Source organism: Ustilago hordei, assembly GCF_900519145.1.
Source record: "Ustilago hordei strain Uho2 genome assembly, contig: UHO2_contig_18, whole genome shotgun sequence".
Taxonomy (NCBI): Eukaryota; Fungi; Basidiomycota; class Ustilaginomycetes; order Ustilaginales; family Ustilaginaceae; genus Ustilago; species Ustilago hordei.
In genome coordinates, this window is record NW_024545264.1 from 312237 (window position 1) to 336722 (window position 24486).

General features: G+C 50.8%; 10 protein-coding genes across 10 annotated transcripts; 6 read left to right on the forward strand and 4 right to left on the reverse strand.

Moving 5' to 3' along the window:
• Window positions 1-401: 401 nt before the first annotated feature.
• Window positions 402-1490, forward strand: UHO2_06367 (uncharacterized protein; the record flags this gene model as incomplete). Its single annotated transcript, XM_041556375.1, has 1 exon — window positions 402-1490. The coding sequence occupies one exon, from the start codon at window positions 402-404 to the stop codon at window positions 1488-1490; it is 1089 nt and encodes a 362-aa protein (XP_041412309.1).
• A 1149-nt stretch (window positions 1491-2639) lies between these two features.
• UHO2_06368 (uncharacterized protein) lies at window positions 2640-3710 on the forward strand (the record flags this gene model as incomplete). Its single annotated transcript, XM_041556376.1, has 1 exon — window positions 2640-3710. One exon carries the CDS (start codon window positions 2640-2642, stop codon window positions 3708-3710), a length of 1071 nt encoding a protein of 356 aa, XP_041412310.1.
• Window positions 3711-4885: 1175 nt separating this feature from the next.
• Window positions 4886-5767, forward strand: UHO2_06369 (uncharacterized protein; the record flags this gene model as incomplete). Its single annotated transcript, XM_041556377.1, has 1 exon — window positions 4886-5767. One exon carries the CDS (start codon window positions 4886-4888, stop codon window positions 5765-5767), a length of 882 nt encoding a protein of 293 aa, XP_041412311.1.
• A 430-nt stretch (window positions 5768-6197) lies between these two features.
• On the reverse strand, window positions 6198-8252 carry UHO2_06370 (uncharacterized protein; the record flags this gene model as incomplete). Its single annotated transcript, XM_041556378.1, has 1 exon — window positions 6198-8252. The coding sequence occupies one exon, from the start codon at window positions 8250-8252 to the stop codon at window positions 6198-6200; it is 2055 nt and encodes a 684-aa protein (XP_041412312.1).
• Window positions 8253-9530: 1278 nt separating this feature from the next.
• Window positions 9531-12722, forward strand: UHO2_06371 (uncharacterized protein; the record flags this gene model as incomplete). The annotated part of the gene is made up of 1 exon (XM_041556379.1): window positions 9531-12722. One exon carries the CDS (start codon window positions 9531-9533, stop codon window positions 12720-12722), a length of 3192 nt encoding a protein of 1063 aa, XP_041412313.1.
• Window positions 12723-13037: 315 nt separating this feature from the next.
• On the reverse strand, window positions 13038-14720 carry UHO2_06372 (putative CCT3 - chaperonin of the TCP1 ring complex; the record flags this gene model as incomplete). The annotated part of the gene is made up of 1 exon (XM_041556380.1): window positions 13038-14720. The coding sequence occupies one exon, from the start codon at window positions 14718-14720 to the stop codon at window positions 13038-13040; it is 1683 nt and encodes a 560-aa protein (XP_041412314.1).
• A 1198-nt stretch (window positions 14721-15918) lies between these two features.
• UHO2_06373 (uncharacterized protein) lies at window positions 15919-17685 on the forward strand (the record flags this gene model as incomplete). Its single annotated transcript, XM_041556381.1, has 1 exon — window positions 15919-17685. One exon carries the CDS (start codon window positions 15919-15921, stop codon window positions 17683-17685), a length of 1767 nt encoding a protein of 588 aa, XP_041412315.1.
• Window positions 17686-18239: 554 nt separating this feature from the next.
• UHO2_06374 (uncharacterized protein) lies at window positions 18240-20108 on the forward strand (the record flags this gene model as incomplete). Its single annotated transcript, XM_041556382.1, has 1 exon — window positions 18240-20108. One exon carries the CDS (start codon window positions 18240-18242, stop codon window positions 20106-20108), a length of 1869 nt encoding a protein of 622 aa, XP_041412316.1.
• Window positions 20109-20313: 205 nt separating this feature from the next.
• Window positions 20314-21306, reverse strand: UHO2_06375 (putative IPP1 - inorganic pyrophosphatase; the record flags this gene model as incomplete). Its single annotated transcript, XM_041556383.1, has 1 exon — window positions 20314-21306. One exon carries the CDS (start codon window positions 21304-21306, stop codon window positions 20314-20316), a length of 993 nt encoding a protein of 330 aa, XP_041412317.1.
• Window positions 21307-21850: 544 nt separating this feature from the next.
• Window positions 21851-23626, reverse strand: UHO2_06376 (uncharacterized protein; the record flags this gene model as incomplete). Its single annotated transcript, XM_041556384.1, has 1 exon — window positions 21851-23626. One exon carries the CDS (start codon window positions 23624-23626, stop codon window positions 21851-21853), a length of 1776 nt encoding a protein of 591 aa, XP_041412318.1.
• Window positions 23627-24486: the final 860 nt, after the last annotated feature.

Genomic DNA, 24486 nt, shown 5'->3' on the forward strand with positions numbered 1-24486 from the left:
TGGGCGATATAAATTCATTGAGCAGCAAGATGAGGTATCTTATTGCCACCAACTTCGTGGGCGATGTAAATTCATTGAGCAGCAAGATGAGGTATCTTGTTGCCACCAACTGCGTGGGCACCGAGGTAAAGCCGACGTTCGCAGGCTCGTCATGGGTGTTTCAGATGAAGGTGGGTCAACGACACCTATTGCTCGACAGCTTGGGAACCAAGGAGGAGGCTTGTCTGGTTGTTACTTTGCCTCCTTGAGCCGAACCCCCGCCTAGAGTCGGTTCTCACAGCCTCCAATAGAGTACATATAATAGACATTCGCACTTCCTCTCACTCCTCTTTTCGAAGCTTTCCTTCACCACTCAAATCTTCTATCTCTTCCCATCGAGGTCGCAAAGGAATATGATCGCAATGAAGCTATCCGGGATGTTCCGAATCAGCTTTGTCGCAGCTATCGTCACTGCGCTCATCCTGCTTCCAAGCCGCATCGCTGCCGGTGGCAGCAACGAGGCGAGTACCTCGACTCCACTTCAACGTTATTATACAGGACAGCCCGGGGCCGTATTTAATATCAATGATTACATCAAGAGCCTCAATTACAGAAATATCAATGATTACATCAAGAGCCTCGATTACAGAAACATCCATAAATTGCCAGAAAAGCCAGCTAATACTTATAGAAAAGTCCCCTTTTACGAAGGTACTCCCGCGTACTCCATTGAAACTCCCATTGAAACGGTCCGACAGGCCCTCCGAGACCATGGCTCTGTTTCAATTGTCGATGCCCCCAATGAATACGCGAAACGGATCGTACTGAACGATGGCAATATCAAAATCGAAATGATGCGAAATGAAAAATCGGCGCTGATTAATATCTTCAAACATCTGGATCCTAATCTGCATCTCCTCCGGAATATGGTCCGAAGTAACAGCATCAACGAGGATCCTGGGGTAAACATCGATCACCTACCAGTTGTCAATGGCAAGCCCATGCTCTTCCAAGACTCTGCAACTCTCGGCCACATGATAACAGCTGCCCGCACCGAGCCGAAAAAGTTTTACTACGTCCCACATGGAAGGGTCCCCATATTGATCGACCCCAACATAGACAAGCTGATTGTGGACGAAGGTAGAAATGTGGAGGAAGACCCTTACCGCGTTATGGTCGGGTATAATAGCGCCAAGAACCAATACGGCGAATCATTGGCATCTATAATTTGGGGCAAGCCTATCAAACCCAGTACTGATAACCTACGAACTGCGAAAATTTCACTAAAGGACTCTCCGCGGTTTAGACATGACGGTCCGAGAGATGCTATGGCGAGATCACTGAAAAACAGCAAACTCATCCGCGTATACAAAGAGATCAATGGAAAGGAATATGACTACAAGGTAAAGGTGCTGAATCCTCTAGCCAAGAAAGGCGAAGCTTTAAGATTCTCTGTTAAACCAGTCTCCACCTTAGAACGTTTACAGATGTTTTTTCGATTTACTCATTGACAGAGCTTGTGTCAGTCATCGAGGCTAGGAGATGTCCGTGATCTGCTAGGTCATCTGCCCTCTCCTTTCTTCCTTTTTCCTTTTTCCTTCTTCCTTTTTCCTTCTTCCTTCTTCTGCTCTGACACCTGGCTGTTGTCCTCTTTTCATAGATTCTCGAGCCGCGGTTCAGCTCATCTTGCAATCAAAGTCAAAGCCGTTCAATCTTATGTAGCGACTTTGATCTTTCCTACACAATCGCATGCATAGAAAAAGGGCTGTCAGATGAGTCACATTGCGTTCCTGTTGAGGAATGCACAATCGAGAAGCGTTAAAGCGAATGGCGAATCGTTGTTCGATTGGGATGACTAGTTACAGAGCAATGCCACGTATATATTCTTCTACTGATGGTCTGTAGGTGGAATCAAGTGACACGTATGCTCGTATGCAATCGCAATAGGCGTGAGCAGTGTTGGTGGGTGATGATGAGTGGCGACGGTGAGTGAGGTTTGCGGATATGTTAGAGCGAAGGAGAGAGGTGATGTGATTTCACTGTTCCGACGGTCCCATTAGTGTTGAGGAAAGCACAATCAGGGCGGTCAAGCAAGCGGCGAAATCGTTAGCATTCAGTGAGAACTAGATACAGCAATGTCAGAGTATATGTATATGCTTCTACGACCAGTGTGTGACAGCGAGTTGCCACGTATGACTGCATGACATGATTGAATGAGATAGGGGTTGTTGGTGGGCGACGATGCGTGTTGGTGGTGGGCAACGATGAGTGCTAGTGGGAGTTGACGGGTGGCGACGCTGAGGTGGGCGACGCTGCGGTGCGATGTAAATTCATTGAGCAGCAAGATGAGGTATCTTGTTGCCACCAACTGCGTGGGCACCGAGGTAAAGCCGACGTTCGCAGGCTCGTCATGGGTGTTTCAGATGAAGGTGGGTCAACGACACCTATTGCTCGACAGCTTGGGAACCAAGGAGGAGGCTTGTCTGGTTGTTACTTTGCCTCCTTGAGCCGAACCCCCGCCTAGAGTCGGTTCTCACAGCCTCCAATAGAGTACATATAATAGACATTCGCACTTCCTCTCACTCCTCTTTTCGAAGCTTTGCTTCACCACTCAAATCTTCTATCTCTTCCCATCGAGGTCGCAAAGGAATATGATCGCAATGAAGCTATCCGGGATGTTCCGAATCAGCTTTGTCGCAGCTATCGTCACTGCGCTCATCCTGCTTCCAAGCCGCATCGCTGCCGGTGGCAGCAACGAGGCGAGTACCTCGACTCCACTTCAACGTTATTATACAGGACAGCCCGGGACCGTATTTGATACCAACGACTACATCCGGCAACTTGGATACAAAACCATTAAGCAAATGGATGGAGGCGATCGTAAACTTTATACCGATGTCCCCTTTTACAGCAAAACTCCCTTGTACTCCATTGGCACTCCCATTGAAACGGTCCGACAGGCCCTCCGAGACCATAGATCTGTTGGAATTGTCGAAGCCCACCCCGATAAAGATGCCCTTAGTAAAGCGAAATGGATCAAAATGCGCGATGGCAAAATCGAAACGATAACGAATGAAGAAGACAGAAGAGTGATGATTAATATCTTCAGAAATCAACTTGATTCTAAACTGCATAAACTCCGGAATCTGGTCCGAACTGAACAAATCTACATCCATCCTGGGGTAAACATCGATCACCTACCAGTTGTCAATGGCAAGCCCATCCTCTTCCAAGACTCTGCAACTCTCGGCCACATGATAACAGCCGCCCGCACCGAGCCGAAAAAGTTTTACTACGTCCCACATGGAAGGGTCCCCATATTGATCGACCCCAACATAGACAAGCTGATTGTGGACGAAGGTAGAAATGTGGAGGAAGACCCTTACCGCGTTATGGTCGGGTATAATAGCGCCAAGAACCAATACGGCGAATCATTGGCATCTATAATTTGGGGCAAGCCTATCAAACCCAGTACTGATAACCTACGAACTGCGAAAATTTCACTAAAGGACTCTCCGCGGTTTAGACATGACGGTCCGAGAGATGCTATGGCGAGATCACTGAAAAACAGCAAACTCATCCGCGTATACAAAGAGATCAATGGAAAGGAATATGACTACAAGGTAAAGGTGCTGAATCCTCTAGCCAAGAAAGGCGAAGCTTTAAGATTCTCTGTTAAACCAGTCTCCACCTTAGAACGTATACGGATGTTTTTTCGATTTACTCATTGACAGAGCTTGTGTCAGTCATCGAGGCTAGGAGATGTCCGTGATCTGCTAGGTCATCTGCCCTCTCCTTTCTTCCTTTTTCCTTTTTCCTTCTTCCTTCTTCTGCTCTGACACCTGGCTGTTGTCCTCTTTTCATAGATTCTCGAGCCGCGGTTCAGCTCATCTTGCAATCAAAGTCAAAGCCGTTTAATCTTATGTAGCGACTTTGATCTTTCCTACACAATCGCATGCATAGAAAAAGGGCTGTCAGATGAGTCACATTGCGTTCCTGTTGAGGAATGCACAATCGAGAAGCGTTAAAGCGAATGGCGAATCGTTGTTCGATTGGGATGACTAGTTACAGAGCAATGCCACGTATATATTCTTCTACTGATGGTCTGTATGTGGAATCAGGTGACACGTATGCTCGTATGCTCGTATGCAATCGCAATAGGGGCGAGCAGCGTTGGTGGGTGATGATGAGTGGCGACGGTGAGTGATGATGAGTGGCGACGGTGAGTGAGGTTTGCGGAAATGTTAGAGCGAAGGAGAGAGGTCATGTGATTTCACTGGTTCGACGGTCGGCGCAGCGCAGAGAAGCGCAAAGGGCGTGGAAGAGCGTCTTGGACTTGGCATGAAATGGTACAATGACGAGATTGATCTGGTGCCGTTGCAAACTTGAGATGGTGTAGCCATGCAGATGCTACTGTACATGAAGGTATGAAAGTGCTGTGGTGCAAAGTGCGAAAGCTACCGACAAGGAGAGTATCCAGTAGAGATATCCCTTGGCGATGGTACGGAATGACTTGCCTGTGCGACAGCAAGTCCCACCCGTCTGTTGGGTGAGAGATCGATGGGAGAACTGAATGGCAGGGCAAAAGTGTTCAGAAAGAAACATCTCTGAGTTCGCTTATAAATCCATCTCCACCCATCGCTTTGGTTCCTGAAAATCGGGCAGAATCCAACCCAACCCCCGATGAGATGGCGCTCTTTGACGTCTACAGTCAGGACACACCAGGACAAGGTTGGCACTTGATTTCGAGCTTATATTGCTTCTCTGCGCTGTAATTGCATCTCTACTCTTCGCCTTTTTCAGCGGTTTGGTGGGGAACAGGTGAAGTGTCTGTGTGTGAATGGCGTCTTGCATCTCTCCATCAACATCGCAAAGTACTCGGTAGGTTTGAGTAAGGAGAGTAACGATGGCAGCAGGAGCAGTAGCAGGTCTCATCCTAGGCCTATTGCTCGGAGTAGCAGCCCTATTATCCGCTGTTCTCGCTTGCGCAGGTCGATCCGAGTCTGAATCCGATCTACCTCTGCACAACCTAAACAACACTCTTCCCGCTGCTGCTGCTAAAGCTGGCAATGCTCCCAAAAAGGACAAGAAGGATGGTGGTGGGGATCAGAAGAAAGACGAGAAGAAGGATGGCAACAGTCAGCAAGGTGGGAAGCAGGACGAGAAGGAAGATGAGAAGAAGCAAGAAGGTGGCGGAGGCGGAGGCGGAGGCGGAGGAGGGAAGAGAGGAGGCGGCGGTGGTGGAAACCAGAACCAAGACAAAGGGAACGAGAGGAAACAAGCCGACCAAAAGGACACGCCTCCTCCCGCCAAAGCCGACGATAAAAAGGGTAACCAACAACAGCCCAAGAACGATGCCGATGCTAAGAAAGACGAGACAGCCAAAGCTACAGATCATAAAGACTGCTGCGAGACACGCAAGCTTTCGCTTCATGGGACGGTAGAGCTTGTGCAGATGTTGAAGGACCTTGGTGTCGCTTCACCTGCTGCTCCGACGGCAGCGGAGAAAGGCAAAAAGAAGGAAGAAGCCGAAGAAGAATACGACTGTGCAATGTGCCTAGCATCACACAAACACAAGCCGTCGACATATACGAGTGACAACCATCAAAGATGCGAACACCACCACCACCACCACCACAACCATGTCAAGCAGCATCATCATCAACAAAATTCGGTCGGTCACCATGCTCGTGCGCACCATGATGCTGTGGCAAAGCATTCGCACAGCACCTGTTCGCATCGTGGTCACCCGAGTGCACCAAAGTATGGAGCTCGGTACGATTCGTAAGCCACACCTGGTCAGGAGTGGTAGAGGTGAGAGTTGTTGCTGACAGAACGGTTGCTTTTGCATTGGCTGCAGATGTAATGGCAGGCATTGTTGTGCTGACGAGGTAAGTGGTCGCACGTTGTCGCGCTTCTGATGAAATGTTGACCCAATGCTCATACAAATCTCTACGATTCGGTCGTTCGCAGGACTGGGAAACAACGTCGACTTCGACAGTGACGACGGCCGACTTTGGTAAGTTGCTTCCTTTTGCGACCCTCGAAATTTATAATACTCGATGGCAACTCAACCACTCGCCAACTTTGTACTCTCACGCTGCAGCTGTCCATCCAAGAGCCTGTCACCACCACCGACACAGATGACCGCCGAAAGCTCGCAAATACAACGAGCCATGCAATAGAAAGAATAGGTTTTGATTTCCATCCTCTCACCCCTACTCGGCCAAAAAATGCCACAAGGCCTCTATATCCTTATAATCATGATGAACCACCGTCACCAACCACCTCGCCTCCTTGACTGCCTCTATCAACTTGCAACTTGCACTTGCTTTTGGAAACAGCAACGACCATTCGCTCCAAATTTCAAACGCTTCATCTCTCCACGCCTCAAAGCTTTCCCTTTCGATGATGGTAGATTGAACGATTTCCTTGCCTGGAAAGACGGCCCATGTGACTGTATTCGCCTCTCCATCGCCCAAATTCGACGCAAAGTCGCCTTTTGCGTTCCCGGAAAAGTAGCTGATCTGCGCATCCGGTCCGAGCGAGTCTATGCGGGAAATAAGACGATCTTTGTCCGCAGCCGACATGAACAGCTCAACGAAAGCTTTCTGGAAGATAAACCCTCCAGGTGGTCCAAATCCCACGGTGGGGTCTGTTGAAGGAGCGCCGTCGACAGCAGGTTGGGATCCGACTGACCACCATCCTTTGCCACTCTGTGCTGCGTCTGTGGTTGAGGGTTCGGAGAGACGATTTAGCGAGAGCAAATGATGCCGAATCTGCAATGTTTCGCTCATCAGTGGAGCATCGCACCAAGGTATGCATGCGATTCTTTCCTCCAGATACGAAGCAAAGATTTTCGAAATATCCGCTAGCGTCAGAGGATGACCCCAAATCCGCAACGCATCCTGTGGTGGCACCTTCAAACTGACACCGTACCCATCCATTTCACCGAAAGCAGGTGATCTGGAATCACCGTATCTTCCATTCGGAAACTCGTCCCACGTTGTTGTTTCTGGTACTTGGTACGATGCTGATGTACGTGCTAAGGTTCGAGCGAGAGCTTCTTGTGTGGTAACTTTCAAGTCTTTAGGTGTCTGGGCTCCTGTTTCATCGCAAAGCATCTGGTTTCGCGTCTTTTCGAGATGAATGTGTGCTGGGATAGCCGTGAGTGGTGCTTCTGCTTCGGCTTGTGCACCGAGGTCTGTCTTCCATCTTAGCCCATCAAGGATGCGTTCAATGCTCTTTTCGAGATTGAGCGAGCAGAGATGGAAGCCACGGATGTCGGATTCGAGAAAGATTCGACCAATCGTGTGGATGCTGAGCGAAACACCGTATTCTTTGACCGCGGCATCATCGCTTTTGATCTGTTCGAGGGCGTCAAGGATGGGTTGGGGGATTTGCACTTTGCATAGGTTGGTCATTCGTCGGAAACTCTGGTGATTTTGGATGGGCATAATGCCAGGCAGGATGGGGATGGTGATACCGATCGCTCTACATTCCTTGTACCAAGCCAGGAATCGATCGACGTCGTAGAAGAGCTGAGTGACAATGTATTGCGCACCTGCATCTTGCTTTTCTTTGAGATAGCCAAGATCGCGTTTTACATCGCGATCCACATAATCAGCATGACCTTCCGGGTAGCCTGCAACACCGATGCAGAAAAAGTGACCATGATTGTCACGAATGTACCGCACAAGATCCGTTGCATGTTGAAAGCGTTCATCGGCTGCTACCCAATACTCGTCTCCCCTGGGTGGATCTCCACGAAGAGCCAAGATATTCTTAATCCCTAACCTCTTCGCTGCAGCTAAAGTCTCATCGAGCGAACTCTTCTCGACATTCGTACATGTGAGGTGCAGACAAACATCGCATGCATCCAAGCCACCTTGCTCGCATGGCTGACCACCTTTGACATTGTCAAGATGCTGCTGTTGTGGGCCGGAGTCCAAGTGTTCCGCTTCGGTCTGTACAAGTTGGAGGTCAGGGTGCAGTTTGCCCTTTTGTATTCTACCGGCGAGTTCGAGGGATTTGCCGCCTGTTGTACCGCCTGCGCCCCATGTGACGTGGATCCAGCTGGGATCGAGGTTGGCTCGCATGCGCGCGATACGGTTGTAGAGGTTGGCGAGACCTTGGGTGGTTTTGGGAGGGAAGAACTCGAAGGACCAGAAGGGAGAATCGCGGGAGAGAGCTGATTGGATCTTGGTGGTGATGTGTGCCGGGTCCGAGGGGGTTGCCGTAGCAGACGTGGCAGCCTGATTGGACAAAGCCATCCTTGACAGCACTCGAGATGGGTTTTCGTTGATGCGATTCGCAAGAGCCAATGTTAAAAGGAGTTGGGAAAGAAGAGTTGGGAAAGAGAAGAGTTGGGAAAGAAGAGATTCAAGTCTTGTACAATGCCGTTTCCGAGTTCCGACATTATCTCCTGCACTGCGATATCTGTGCCCAGTCAGCAAGCACAGAAGAGCCGGCGAGAGACGTATCGTGCGAATGGAACCATGCGCATTTTTCAATGGTGGGCGAAGGAGCACGTGACCAACGCTTACCCGAGTTAGTCAATTTAACATTTATTTATTTTTCCTCAAATTTTCAGCTGCCAAGGTTGCTACTTGAGTTGGATTTGGGAAGGGAGACGTGCGATTTTCAATTCGTCATAGGCTTGAGAAAAAGTAGATCGCACGGGTCCCGATGACTGGCGATCGGTGAGAGTCGAAGCACGATGTCACTGCTGTTTTAGGACAGAAACATGTATACTCAATTGACTGAGAAAAGGAATGTGGCGAGAGCCTCGAGCTCCCCGCATGATATATATACAAAGTGAGTAGCACTTGCCGGACGTGGGTACATGCTACTTAATGACGAGGTCTGACAACGAGTGGGACTAGGTTGTACCCGATCCTCGATCTCCGATCAGATTGTCCTTTGCCCGATCCATTTTGTAGCTGCTTACGTCAATCCATATCATCACATTGGATCGTTTGCTTCAGTAAGGCTTGGTTGGGCTTTGGTAGGGCTTGGCTGTGCACGAGCATCTCATCGGCACGTCCTGGCTCGCACCCTCTGCTCGCTCGCTCTCTCTCACATGATTCTGCTTTTGTGCATTTCGCCTCGCAACCCCGCGGCGCGCTCTCTTTCTCCTGATGCCTCGCCTATGCTCCTCCACTGCTGCCGTTCCCCTGCCGTTCCCCTGCCGTTCCCCTGCCGTTCCCCTGCCGTTCCCCTGCCGTTCCCCTGCCGTTTCCCTGCCGTTTCACACATTCTCACGCTTTGGTCACCTTTCGGAAGCTCCGGGCCTGGACTGAGCTCTCCTCTTCCCCTCTTATCTCTCCACCATCCTCCTATGAGAACTGTCAGTATCGATCCTATACCATTACCTCTCGGCCTATCCGTTGCATCACTCAGCATTCCTTCGGCAGCTCCGAAACTACGCCATCCTCGATCGCCATCGCCGACATCTCAGCACAGCCACCGCCATCGCCACCGCCATCGCCATCGCCATCACCATCGCCATCACCATCGTATCTATAGATGGCTGCTCGTTGACGGTTACCATGCCAGTCTGCGGCTCCTCCCACATCCGCAAGGAAGCGGCGGAGAAAGCGCATCTCTCTGCCGGCATCCAAATCGGTCCTTTCCAGGATTCTCGTCCACAATCCTCCCAGCCCACCATCACATCCGCCGTGGCTGCCGATCCTACCTTACCGCCATCCGAAGCAGCCAAGCATCTCTTTTCTACGCCACCCGCTGCAAAACGCGGTCTCATTCGCTTCAAGATCAAAGAGCAGCTCGAAGAAGGTCGTGGCAAACACTGGGTCTGGGACAAAGGTGCTGTTCACCACGGCAACAGAGAGCCAGATGACCAAGAGCTGCAACGCGTTCGACATCGGTTTGGGTACAAGTCCGAGGCTGAGGGTGGACCGTCTCGTCTTTATCTCATGATTTTGGCTGATTGCTTGCTGCCGTTGCCCAGGAATCCAATGTCGGGTGTTGTTTCGCCTCCGTTGTTGGCCACGACGGGGATTGTACCGCTGTCCATCTTCTCCACCGGTCCAGATATCATTGGCCATTATTACGACTGTATCGTTGCAGCTCGAAGGGAAGTGATTCTGCTCACCAACTACTGGCAAGGAGGAAAAAACGTCGATCGTATCGCTCAAGCTTTGCGTGAACTCAACAGTCGTGTTCAAAAACGTCGTAAACGTCGTGCGCTCGAAGCACGTCGCAAGGGCCAAATCACCACCACCACCACCACCACCACCACCACCACCAGCCCAGCCGTAAATCCATCTACCACACCGCAAGCAGAGAAAGCCTCCAAACAACAAGACGACCTACTCGCCAGCCAAGGCGCACCAGGCTCTCTCACTCGCGCCGAAAAGGACCACGACCTTGATGACGACCAAGACATCGAACTAGGTCCACCGGCAGAAGAAGACCGTGTCGTAGTCAAACTTATGTGGGATCGAGGTCCGCAAACTCTGGCCGATCTGTTTCGACTCCGTAAACCCGTCCCTGCTGGTATGTGGGAGACGAATGGACTGCCCACCGAATCCGAAATTCCAAATCTTACCATGGAGATCCTCAACTACCATCGACCACTTATGGGTACTTTTCATGCCAAACTGCTCATCGTCGACCGCCAAGTAGCATTGATCAACTCGAACAACATTCAAGACCGACCTAACATCGAAGCCTGTATCAGGTTGGAAGGTGATATTGTCAACTCTGTCTATGATCATGCACTCATCTCATGGGGGAACCGACTCCAGCCTCCATTGCCTTGTCTTACCGCTCCCGCACCGGTAGCGCCAAGTCCAGCTGCGTTTATGGCAGGAGACGAGAGTACACTGCCGAGTCTGACGGTGGAAAAGCTCAAACAGCTGGCACTAAACGTAAGGCAGACGTTGCACGACGAGGATACAGCTACCGAAGTGGAGAAGGAGAGGAGCTTGCAGAGCCCAATCACGTTTCATTTCGGTGATAAGATGGATCAGATCATGCGTCGGGACTCTTTTGCAACCAGAGGTGCGCAATCGCCTGATGGAGAAGGCCATGGAGTGGATGGAGAGAAAGCAGCAAGAAACGCAGGTGCTTTATGGGCGCAAAAAGTTCTAGGCGAACGTTTTCATCATTTCCAACACGCTACCAACAAAACATCCGAAGCTGGACCGCCTGCACCAGGCCAAATCGAAAGATCAGAATCAGTTCCACCCGCCGCTCCAACACGAGAACGAAAACACCTCGCAGACGTAGTAGAGGCACTCATGATGAAAGAAGGTCACAAACCCCCCGCCTGGGCTGAAGGAGCACTGGAAGTCTTTGGTCTAGGTCAAAGCTCCTCTAAGAATGTGGCCGAGGAAGTTAGAAGGAATCCAAGACCAAAGACAACGTTGGCTAGTGGTGCGAATATTCCAACGGCGGTGGAGGAAGCGGAAGAGGATGGAGATTGGAAGAGAAGTTTAGAGGTGGATCAGGACAGTTTGGCGAGGAGCCATACAGCGGTTGGGGAAGAAGGGGAGAGTGTGGAAGGTGGTGGTGGTGATGGTAGTGTTGTTAGTGAGGGTGATAATGTGATTGGTGCTTCCAATGGGGGTGGGGGGATGATGGAGGAAGATAGTACGAGTACTGCAGTTGCTGCTCCTGCGATCAATACTGAGGTCTTCAGATCGAAGCAAGAAGCCTCCACCAACGCCTCTACTTGCCCTGAACTTGCCTCTTCGAAGACAAAGGAAGAAGAAGCGGGCGCACCAGGATCACTTGGCTATCGAAGAGTCCATCGGCGAACCCTCTCGCAAATCTCCAAATCCTCCGCAGCTGAAAGACTTTCGACCATCACCAAAGCGCTTGATTTCGCCAACAACTCGAAAGTTCAGGGCGAGATTACCGCTGAAAATCTCTCGGATGGAAAACTGGAAGCGCTTAACGACGTACTTGGTTTCCAACCGTACATCTTTCATAAGCCTCACACACCTGTTCCTATGGCACTTGTGAATCGTCGACCACACGGCACCCCGGGGCATTCGGATATACGGAACCCGCAGGATGCGGCTTGGTTGGCTGGATTCAGATATGCGAAGAAACACATCTTTATTCAGAGCCCCACGCTGAATGCTTCTCCGATCAAAGCTGCGGTTCTAGCTGCCGTGCGGAGGCACGTAAAGGTGGAACTTTGGTTGGATTTGGGATTCAACGATAAATCCGAATCCATGCCGTTCCAGGGGGGGACGAATGAACAAGTTGTTACCGCATTCTACCGGCAATTGCGACGGGAAGGGAAAGGAGATGAGAAATATTTAGAAGTTTATTGGTATACAGGTAAAGACATGACTAGACCCTTGAATGCGGTGAGGAAACAGAGGAATTGCCATGTAAAGTTTGCTGCATTCGACGGCCAAGTGGCAGTTCTGGGCTCAGGGAATCAAGATACACAAAGTTGGTTCCACAGCCAGGAGATTAACGTTATGGTGGATAGTAAAGGGATCGTGCAAGAATGGATGCAAGCACTGGAGAGAAACCAAAGCACAAAGTTGTATGGTATGGTCGATCAACGAGATGGCATCTGGAGAGGTAGAGATGGGAGTCAGTTGGTTGATACAGGAAAGGATGCAGCTGCCAATGCCAATGCCAATGCCAATGCCAATGCGGGGAAGCAAACCACTCCCAGTCCCACTGCAGGGTTGAATGGCGCTGAGAAAGCTACGCCAACCGTAAGCAGGACTCCTGCCGGTAATCCGGTCAGGTAATCCGGTCAGGTAAGACAGAGAAGATAGACGCAGGTCGGTAGCATAGATCTTATTCAGTTTTCATAGTTGCCCTTAGATTCATATACATCTAGATGCTTTGGATTGTTTTTATGCACTCCTTAGCCATGCTCGCTCATTTTGTTCTTCCTCTTCTCTGGTCTGATATTCGCGAACAAGATTGCCTTGGACAATGACAGCACAGCCGATGACGAGCGTTTTCACATGTGTATTCTAGTAAGCAATCCTTCTTCTGCGGGTAGGGATGGCAAGACTGTATATATACAACCGTCAGGCTTTTGCTACTTTGACCTTTGTTCACATCTGAGGCATATCCGGACCGGCATCCTCACCCATGCCGGCATCAGGAGCCTGTACACCCGGACCAGCTCCACCACCAGCCTGTCTCGCTCTCTTGGCGGAAACAACATCGTCGACCCTCAATAACAAGCTTGCTGACTCGATCGCCGTCTTGAGGGTCTGAATCTTGACCGCGGCCGATTCGTAGAGACCGTATTCCTTCATCTCGACCACCTTTCCGGATTCGCCGTCTACACCGTACGAGTGTTGACCATTGGCGTGTTGGGCACGGAGGGTGGTGAGAGTCTTGATTGCGTTTCCACCGCAGTTCTGAATCAAGGTTCGAGGGATGACTTCCATGGCATCAGAGACTGCACGGATGGGACCAACTTCGACTCCCTCGAGCTCCTTTGCGAATTCGGAAAGACGGTATGCAATGGCCATCTCAGTAGCACCTCCACCCGGTGCAAGCAGAGGGTTGAAAACCACGTTACGTGCGACAGCCATAGCATCGGCCAAGTTTCGATCGATCTCGTTGAGGATATCTTTGGAAGGACCACGGAGGAGGATGGTGCATGCTTTGGGTTCCTTGCATTCTTCCAGCAAGGTGAAGTACTCATCGCCGAGCTTTTCAATGTGGAAGAGACCGCAGCGAGTACCGATATCAGCATCACGAAGGTCATCGACACGGTTGACAATGGTAGCACCGGTGGCACGAGCGATACGGTTGTTGTCGGACTTGCGAACACGTCGGATGCAAGTGATGTTGGCTTTGAGCAGGTAGTGCTGCGCCAAGTCGGAAACCCCCTTTTCGGTGAAAACAAGGTCGGGCTTGAACTCGATCATTTTTTCGCACATGGACTGGATCTGCTGTTCTTCGATTTCGAGGATCTTGTTCCAATCTTCTTCGCGGGTGATCTCGATGTTGGTCTGCGACTCTCCCTTCTTGTACTCGAGCGGGCAATCGAGGAGCATGATGCGCGGGTTCTGGATACGCCTCCTCATCTTGGGGTGAGTGACGTCCTTGTTGAGCATGACACCGTCGAGGACACGGCAATCCTCGATGGTGGCCCCGGGGACCTTTTCAACACGGGCATAACGCTTGATGTCGACGGTCTTGATAGGATCGCTTGCAGTAGAATCAACCATGGCAACGGTGCGAACAGCTTTGAGAGCGAGCTTGCACATCTGCTCTGACCACCTCGAGAGGAACTTGGTACCGATGGAAGTCTTGATGAGAGCCAGCATCTCCTTGTCGTTGGTAACATCAACAGGCACAGAGATCTCTTTGACAATCTCGAGCGCTCTTGCAAGTGCCTTTTTGAATGCGGAAATGATGACGACGGGGTGAATACCACGTTCGAGCTGAGGCAAGGACTGAGCAAGGATCTCTCCGGCAAGAATGATGACACTCGTGGTTCCATCACCGACTTCTTCATCCTGAGTTCGACTGAGTTCGATCATTGACTTGGCAGCAGGGTGAGCCACTTCGACTTCACGAAGGATGGCGTTTCCGTCATTGGTAAGGAGGATACCACCCATGGGGTCAAGGATCATCTTGAGCATGGCCCTGGGACCGAGACAGGTACGAATGACATCGGCGACGGTTTTGGCTGCAGTAATGTTGGAGGTTTGAGCTTTGCGACCGGACTGACGCTCCGGACCAGTGTTCATGACGAACACGGGTTGCTGACCCGACATGTTGGCGGTGGTAGTATATGAAGGGGGGGGAAGGCGGGAGGTGGTGTTGGTGTTGGTGTTGCTAGCAGCGATCCGTCTCAGTTGCTTTGCTAAATGCTGAGTTGGAGCAAGAGTCGGATCTGCCGTTGTATTCGGAGAGGACCGGCTGAGTGTCAGGTGACCAACGGCGTGCTGGCGGAAGGGATCCGATACAGAGGTGATAGGCGTCGAGGAAAGTGTGACGGATTCGAGGTGGATAGGGAGTGACAAAGGAAGAGGTGTGACAAAAGAAAGAGCTGTGACAAAAGGAAGAGCAGTGTGTCGGCTACTCCGAAGAGCATCAGAAGAGTCAAAGTGTCACTTTTTTTGGCGGTCGGCATGCCTGCCCTGCGCATTGCTTTGGTTTCTTCCAGCTTCTTCTCAGATTTGAGAGCGCGACCGTTGGCTTGTTCTTACAAATCGGGCCAGGGAAGTCCGATCTTGAGGTCGATCACCATTTTTGGCATTAATGTTAGCAGCACTTGTTCCCAACATTATTGCTACTTGTGAGATTGTGCTCAAGTGTACAGCGAAAGAAAGCATAAATTCGGAAAGGCACTATTTGCGTCTGTGTCTGTGTGTGTCAAGCCAAGCGTCAACCCACCCAAGCACGCACGCACACACGCACGCACACACGCACACACGCACACACGCACGCACGCAAAAACGCAAAAACGCAAAAACGCAAAAACGCACGTCCCCAGTGAGAAGACGCACACGCATTCAACTTTCCACCCGCCTCTTTCCACATCCACACCCACACTCACTTGTTCACTAAACACTACTCCCTTCTTGCGCCAGCTCGCTCATCACCATCATCATCATCATCATCACAACAGCTTGCAACATAGACATTCACGCATCCACACCGGCTTCGCCTTTCTGCCTTCTACAATCGATCACACTAGCTTGACTACGCCCAACCACAAAGCTGTATCCATCCAACTTGTCACGATTAGATTCAAGTGCTTCATCTCGACAGTCGATCGATCCACCATATCGCTCTTTGCCCGTTCGTTGCAACCCTCCTCGGCCTGGTAACGCTGTATCAAGAGAGCGAACCCCTCATCTCGTCCGCTGTAACTGCAAGGCTTGCTCGTAGCTTAGTCCCTCCAACCGTTTCAGAAGCTTTCCTTCGCATCCTTCTCTCCTCCCAGCTCCTCCATCTTCGCAAAGGACAATGTCCATCTTTGGTCTCAAGTCGCGTAAATCTTACTCTTCCGACACTTCCAGCTTTAGCAAGCATAAACCAGATAACCACCACAACAACCAAGAAGCTTCCGACGTTATCGGTGACAGTCCCGAATTCGGCCAGCTCAACAACAATCGCCGCGGTCCATCACACGCTTCCGAAGCATCCTCACTCCTTTCTCGCAACTCGTCCAGCATGAAGAAGTTCTTTGGTAGCACACGTAGGAAGGATGCTCAGAGCATCGATGGTCGCTCGCCTTCTCAGCCCAACAAGAACCTTGAGTCTTGCCACTACTTCAACGGCGCCACCTCCAAGCATGCCAGTCGTACCAGCTTGAGCAATGCCAAGTCGGCTCTCCTTCCTGGCCCGCCTCCGGTCGTGACTCCTTCAGCCATCGTTCCTTCCTTGAGCACTCCAACCGATGCAAGCGCCTCTTTTGCCCATGCTGTCGCTCAGAATGCTTCGGCAGGTCTTGCTGGTTTGCCTCTTAGCCCCTCCGGTGGGCCACGTCCGTCTGAGCTTTTCGCTGGCAAAGGTGTCCAATGGGGACAAATCGATCTCACCGCTCGCGATCTTACCAAGCCCACCGATGCTGCTACCACTAGCGTCGACATGCAAAAGTTCCTCAAAGAGCGACGTCAATGGATCCCCACCTTCAAGGATTCTGAGAATGTCGAAGAGGCTCCTTCCCTCGATCTACCCAACCAACTCGAGCAGTTCTCCTTCGACACTCCTCCCGAGATTACCAAATCCTCCGCTGGTCTCAAGGACTTGAAAGATCTCGAAGAGACGCACAAGCGCAAAAACGCTCTTCTTGACAAGGCGCCGCTGACAGGTGCTACTAACGGTACCATCTTCGAGGAGGCTGGCCCAAGTACGTCTACAAGTGTCGTCGGCGCATCTGATGCTACTGCCGATGCAAAGGCGGGCCAGTCGCTTCCACCACCTCCTGCCGCACCCTCTCGCAACCAATCCTTCCGCACTTCCACCTTTGCTGCCTCCAACGACTCCTCATCTCGAAAGTCGGGTAGTCTCTCGCGTAAACCGGTCCCTTCTGTTGATCCAAGTGCCAACGGCGTTGTTGTACCCGCTTCGGCCTCGGCGTCTCGTGGCATTCCTCAGCGCAGGAGCTCCGTTCGAAAAGAGCTGTCCCAGCTCGAGAGTACAGGCTCTGCTTCCAAGCCAACAGCAGCGGTGGCAACAACAGCGACAGAGGCACCAGCTTCGGGAACTGAGCAGGCGCAAGCTGCAGCAGAAGCGCCTCCTCCTGCCAATGGAAGCGTTGAACAGATCAAAGAGCAGAGCGCAGTCTCAGAATCAGCAAGGCCAGGTACAGCCGCAAGTGGCGTAGCAGCTACCCCAAGTGTCCGCCCTTCCACGGAAACGGCCCGCTTCGCTACTCCTGCCGGCTCGCAGTCTCACGATGACGTGCACATTGCAACCGCTGCTGCCAATGAGACCGACACAACAGCCACGCCGCCACTGGCAGTACCATCGTCACCTGCGGCCAACGACATGACGCACGATTCGGCTACCACCATTGCAACCCCCACTAGTCCACCGCGACCACCCAAGAACGATCAGCGCACACCTTCGCGGCAGAATAGTAAAGATAAGATCAACGCTACTCCTCCTACTGCTCCTCCTAGCACCCAAGGCAAAGTTGAGAGTTTGAGGGAGAAGTTCAGTCAAGCTGCTCCATCGTTGCAGAATGTGGTGCCTGGAACTGGAGCTGCCACTCCTCGTGAGGGCTAAACTCACGTTCACTAACTCAAAGTTTGTCCGCTTGTACTTCAATATCGTCGTGGTTGTCACTCGTAAAAAATTATTATTATTTTTTTTTTTTTTTTTTTTTTTTTTTTTTTTTTTTTTTTTTTTTTTTTTTTTTGGTCTACTCTTCTTCTCTCTCTCTTCCAATACCCACACGTTTCAATGCCTGTCATGCCCGAAGAGAAAAGAAAGATTGGAAAGGTAGATCTTGAAGCGACACTTGGCGGGATGAGAAGATGGTGGTGGCAAGGTGGGAAACGAGTAAGGAGTAAACAAAGCCAATTAATCGAGTGGCTTGCGACGCGTGTTAGTCCAGCATAGATGTGCACGCCAAGTCACGTGCAAGAGGTCTCGGAACGCGGACAAAGAAAGCCGGAAATGTGGAGAGAATTTTTGGCACTATCAAGAAGAAATTGCATATTCAGGCTGCCTCGTCTCCTTTCTTCCCTCCCTCTCTTCCTTCCTTCTCGACCTCCGACATCACATCACTCACCACCCTCCATTCTTCCTAGCTGCATTCTTGGCTGCACTCAGCCAGGATGGCAGACTTCTACATACGATCAGCTGTCTCACTCGATCGAGTACTCAAAGATGAATGTTCGGTCAAAGCTGCTGCTGCGTCTCATCCCGATTCGGGACGAGTTCTAGCCATCCTTGTTAACTCGCTTGCCTATCGAAGTGCACTAATGTTGGCCTTGGAGGAAGCTAGGATTTTGAAGAATGAAGAAAAGGTTTTCACGCTACACTCCCCTCCCAACACAAAGCAGTCCGGAAAGGGAAAGGGAAAGGAGTACGGCAACAACGCTGCCCACACCAAAGGCAAACCCTTCAAAAACGGAAAACAGAGAGAGTGGCCATCGAAAGAAGCTTTCCTTCTAGTCCTATGCCATGATCTGCTCTTCCAATCGCGTGGAATCCAAGCTTCGAAAACATGGCCTCCCAAGATGACACTTGAAAGATATAAAGCCTGCCTGCACTCGTGTTTGGTGAAAGTTCAAATCCGTTCTGGCAAGTCTCGGATAACAGACCTACGTAGTGGTGCACTATTTCAAGAAATGTCTGCTCGTATACCTCGTTGGATGCGTATCAACACTTTACGCTCCTCTGCCACCCAAATTCACCACTGGTTAGCAGAGAATAGATATATCAAAGTCGACGGACCAGAACTAGGTGGGATAAGGGAATATATGGAATCACCACATGTACCTTCATTACTCGCCTTCCATCCAAAAGCTACAAGTGCCTTACTAGGAAGTGAGGTATATAAGAAGAGTTGGGTTATAATGCAAGATCTAGCCTCTTGTTTCCCGGCCTATATTTTACTAGCGGAGGAACAAGGTGTGGTGGACGTTGTAGATGCTACTAGTGCACCTGGGAATAAGACTTGTCATCTTTCAGCTATCATGCTTGCCAAAGGAGGAAATCAGGGCAGGGTTTATGCGTTTGAGAGGGATAGGATTCGGTATAAAACTTTGCTAAAACGACTTTCTGCTCTCGGCGCTCTAGCTGAAGTAGAGAAGAATAACGGACAGGTGCAAAAGGGGAATGTTGTAGCGCATAGAAAAGACTTTCTCACAACAAAACCGGACGAGTTCAGTCGAGTAACGCATATGCTTGTCGATCCCAGTTGTAGCGGAAGTGGAATTGTTAACCGGTTAGATTTTTTGAAAGAGGATGAGGATTCCGAGGACCCACTACCCCCCTCTCCCTCCTCTTCCACCACTACCACCAGCAGTGCCGTAGTGGGAGAAACAGGAACAACCAAGCTGCAACGTCGGCTGACTTCGCTCTCGGATTTCCAACTTGTTATGCTCCGACATGCATTCAAATTCCCCTCGCTCATCAAACTGGTCTATTCAACCTGCTCTATCCATGCCCAGGAGAATGAATCGGTCGTACTACGCGCGCTGGACACCGAAGAAGCAAAACGTCACGGCTGGAAACTGGCTCCCAGAATGCATGTCATTCCCAATTGGCAAGTGAGAGGCGATCCGGAAGCCTGTAAGAAAGCGGGGGAAAGAGGGGACGAGGTGAGGGAATGCCTGATTAGATGTGTACCCGGTGGAGTTGCAGGGCAGGTGGAGGGGGTGAGACCGAGGGTTGATTGTTGTAATGGCTTTTTTGTTGCTTGTTTCATCCGCGACAGGACGAATGGGGAGGCCGAGGTTGCGGTGAGGGAGGGGGATCACAAACAGGGGACTGAGGGAAGGGGGAATGGGAAACGAAAGAGGCAGGGTGAGGAGGTCGTAGATGAGAGAGAGGACAACAACGACGACGAGCAAGAAGAAGAAAAAGATACGAAAGGAGAGGCGAAGAAAGGAGGCGGGAGTAACACGGCAGCGAATAGGAAGAAAAAGCTTCAGAAGAAGCGCAAGAAGCAGCGCTTGCAACAGGAGCAACACCAGTGATCGTCCCGAAACTCGTCGCATCTTACTGCAGAAAGTCATGTCCAGTTTGCGCTCAACCAATACCAGCCCGACATCAGCACTTGCGATTCGCTGACACAGTGAGGAATGACTTTTGATTGAGAATTTGAATTGCAATCAATCAATTCCTAGCGACACATAAAAGCCGCCATGAGCTTCACTCGACTGAGATCTAGCACCGTGCGCTTTAGTTGGACGAAGAAGAAATGAAGAACCACTTGTCAATACTAGGATCAATAGGAGCAGCAGCCTGCGGGTTAGCTTTAGGCGCCTGAGCCACAGCACCATCATTTCCACCCACAAACCCTTTACTACCCTGAACACTAGTGTTAGTCAAACTAATCTCACCCGCATCGGTCTGACCGCTAATAAGCCTCTTCCAAGCCTCGTTACACTCGTGAACGATCTCGGTAGCGTACTTCCTATTCTTGGCCTCGCCCGAGAAAGCGAACTGGTTCTCCGGCTTTCCATCGGGAATCTTGTAAATCCTGAACCATTCGTTCGTAGCCCGAATCAAACCAGGCAAATGACGCTCTACATCCTCGATATCGTTGAGCTTGGAAGCGAGAGGATCATTGACATCGATCACAATCACCTTCCAATCAGTCTCGCCTTCATCTAGCAAAGCCATAACACCTAAGACTTTCACCTGTTTGATCTGACCCGTGTAACCGACCTGTTCACCGATCTCGCAGACGTCCAGCGGATCGTTATCGCCCTTAGCCTTTGTATCGGGGTGGGTGTGATTAGGATCTTCCCAAGTTTGAGGGAAGGCACCGTAGTTCCAAATGTAACCCTTGTGAGGGAAACAGTTTCGGACAAATCGAAGCTTGCCCTTCTTAGTGTCCTGTTTGAAACAGTTCAAGTTTTCTTCCTTGGAGATTTCAATCTTGGCATTGGTCCAACGAGGGATTTCGACAATCATGTTGAGAATCGTCTTGGACTCGTCGGCGAAGAGGGGAACATCGTGGAAGGGGGAGGCCGGAAGACCGGTTTTGGTGTTCTCAAGATAGACTCGGTAGTCGAGCGTGTTGGGGGAACCGACAGGGCGGGTCTTGTAGTCTTGAGCGGAAGCCATGGTTGTTAGTTGCGGCAGAGGAGCGATACCGTTGGACAGTTGACGAGCGGTCTGAGAGAGTCTACGGATCGAGGTGGATGTTGCGCGGATGGGTGACGGCATATACCAGCTTGGTGTGCGGATACAGCAGCAAAGGTATATGGATGGATGTGGTGATCGGGAAGGAGGGGGCCTTCCAACAAACGCAACATTTTTTTTGGCCAGAATTCCCACGTTGGCCCGTGCTCACTGTGGTCTTGGCCCGGTTTCTTCCATCTTCTCCCGATCTCAAAGTGCTATACAATTGATTTATATTCAAGCACGCCTTCAATTCGACATGGAAATTGGATTCGAAAATCTGAACACTGCATCGAGGCCAAATGCCTTATGCCCGATGAATGAATGCCGATCTCCCGATGAGCATCAGCATTGCTCCTTCTCATGAGACTGTCCACTGTCGCACTGTTTGACATGGCGATCCAGTGAGTGAGGAGAAGGATTCATATGACTGCGGACAACTGCATCTTATGACAAAAGCGAAGGAATGTTACATGTAGACAAGAACAACGTGTAGAGACGGTGCAATGGGACGATTAGCGACAGCAAACACGACACAGAAAGAATACTAGCGTTCCAGACGATGACGCCGTCGAAGGCTCCTATGTGCTCACCCATACATCTGCCAATCAAACTTGATTTTACCACCCCACACCTGACCACATCCAGCGTACTGCCCCGCCTGCAAAGATATCGTGTCCAGCATCGATCCCCCACTTCCCCCGCCATACATTCCTAGCCTCATCACCTTGGCGCTAACCGCCGTGTTTCCTCCCGCTGTAGTCCAACCTGGGTACCTGCTTGTATTCGGATTCCCACTCCTTACAAACGCAATCCATCTTGCTTGAACTTCCCTCACGGTCCTCGCCACTTCAGCTGCAACCTTGTTGGGATCAATAAACACCAGTTGGATGTCATCTTCGTGACATATCCTCCCCTCTTGGTTGCAGTAATCATTACCAGCGTTGGAAGGATAAGTAATACCCCTCTCAAAAAGCGCGATAAAGGCATTAGAAGAGTGTCGAAGAGCATTGAACCAGTTCGGACAGGTGAACATGCCTTGGCCGAGGATTGTTTCAAGGTTTCTACGCAGACCGTCGTTCGCGTTGGAGTAAGGCTGGACTCGAGCTGCCAGTGGGTAAGCGGAAGTGTTGGTCTCCATACCGTACTGTGCTGCCGAGGAGAGAGCCGAGGCTCGACCACCGTTGAACATCTGCTCCAGCAGTTGGTCACGCGGTAAAGAGATGGGATAGGCGCGAAGCTGAGCCGAATCTGCTCCAGGAGAAGTGGGGAGGAGCATTTGCCCAACTGTTGACCCAGCTTCATTTTCGACATTGGTCAAGATGATTGGTTTCCCACTCGCGCCTGGGCTAGCTTCGAATGCGGAACCGGTAAGGGCACCGACGAAGGGACGAAAAACTTCAGAGACAGCTACTGCTTCGTCGATCCCTTGTCCTGCTTGTGCTGTTGCTGAACTTGCATCCAACACTTTTTCCGCCGAGAGACCCCGCAAGCAAGCTAAGTTGCTACAGCCCGTCTGTTCCATCGCAAATTGACTAACACCATGGCTAGTGCTGAGGGTTTGAGTCCCGAAATTGGCCGGATCAGAATGCAGAATAGCCCGGGAAAAGAGTGGAGAAGCAGAGGGGGAGTTGAGAAGCGATCGAATCAGGTGTGCTCCACTACTCTGACCTGCCAGCGTAACAGCGTTAGGATTACCATCAAAAGCAGCAATGTTGGATTTGATGAAATGCAATGCTTGCATTGCATCTCTCACTCCCTGATTTCCTTGTACTTTTTCTCTCGACGTTGAAGCTTCGTCGGTAGCGCCTGCTGGGGAGAAGAACCCGAACATTCCCAATCTATACTGGATCGTGACAACAATCACATTGTTTTGCGAAGCCAGATACGAGCCATCCAAACCAGGAGCAGCGGCAGAGCCAGAAACAAAGCTTCCTCCATGTAACCAGACCAACACCGGCTTCGAACCACTCCCAGAGCTAGGAGCGGGGCGGTAAATGTTGAGGTAAAGACAATCTTCGCTGACATTGTCGATCTTGTATCTTGAATCGGGGCTTTGCATACACGCGGGAGGAAGATGCGTTGCATCGTAGACTCCGGAGGTCTTGAATGAAGTGAGGGGTTGAGGGGAAGCAAAACGCAGAGGGCCGACCGGCGGTTGTGCGTAGGGTAGAGTGAATCGTTGTGCCGAGTAAGACGTGCTTGTGCCTAGGACGGGGCCAAGAGGAAGGTTGACTTGGAGAGCATTTGAGGAAGAGCATTGAGTATTAGATGAGCAGGTGGGAAGGAGAGGAGCAGCATCGCAAGGGTGGATGCAGGTGATGAAGCTGCATGCTAGACAGATGAGTGTGTTGAGAAGAGTCATTTTGGGTGACATGATGGGACTGAAGGAGGGCTGACGAGGTGTTGACCTTCGAAAGAGGGAGTGGATTTATAGACTCGAAAGGAACGAAGGAAGGGTTATGAGGGGATGCCGGAAGCGGAAGAGGCGAGAACAAAGGGAAAGGGGAGTGTCTCAACAGCGGGTATTGTGCTGCCGAGACAGGGGCGTAGAGACGATGCATGTTGACGCCCACCAAACGTCACATACCGTCCAAAGCTTGTGACCCGACTCAGTCTTCTGTCGAGCTTATTCAATACCAATCTACATCTTACTTTCCCTTTCGAGCCGCATCCGGCACAACCAGATCAACCTCAACGAAACGAAACCACAAAAGGAAGCCTTCACTTCCCTTTGTGCAAGTCCACGCAAGCACACTGCAGCATCTCGGACGCAGGCTACAGGCACCGCACCCAAGGGTCCAAGCGCTGCATCTTTGTACTTATGATGTCACAATCACAAAGGAGCTGTTTCGACCTCCCATTCGTTCTTTAATAAGTGGGTTAGCAAAGCCACCACCACCTCCACCAACAACAACAACAACAACAACAACAACAGCATGAAACGAACTCGAGAACAAAGGGAATACTGTAGCTGCTTTGTGTTGCCATGTGGCAGAAATAAAATTTCCGGAACGCGTGGCAAGAATTCATGTGTTCCCTTTGTTCGTATCGAAGTCAACCTAACCATATCAGCTGGAACAAAGGGAACAATGCTGATGTTTTGAGTTGAGTTCACGCTCCGTTGCAGTGCAGCAAGCCAGCCTTGCCAGCCAGCTTACGATGCCGCCACTTTTGATGCGTCTACAAGCAGCGATTTGTCAATTCTGCTTCAGGTCTTGCATC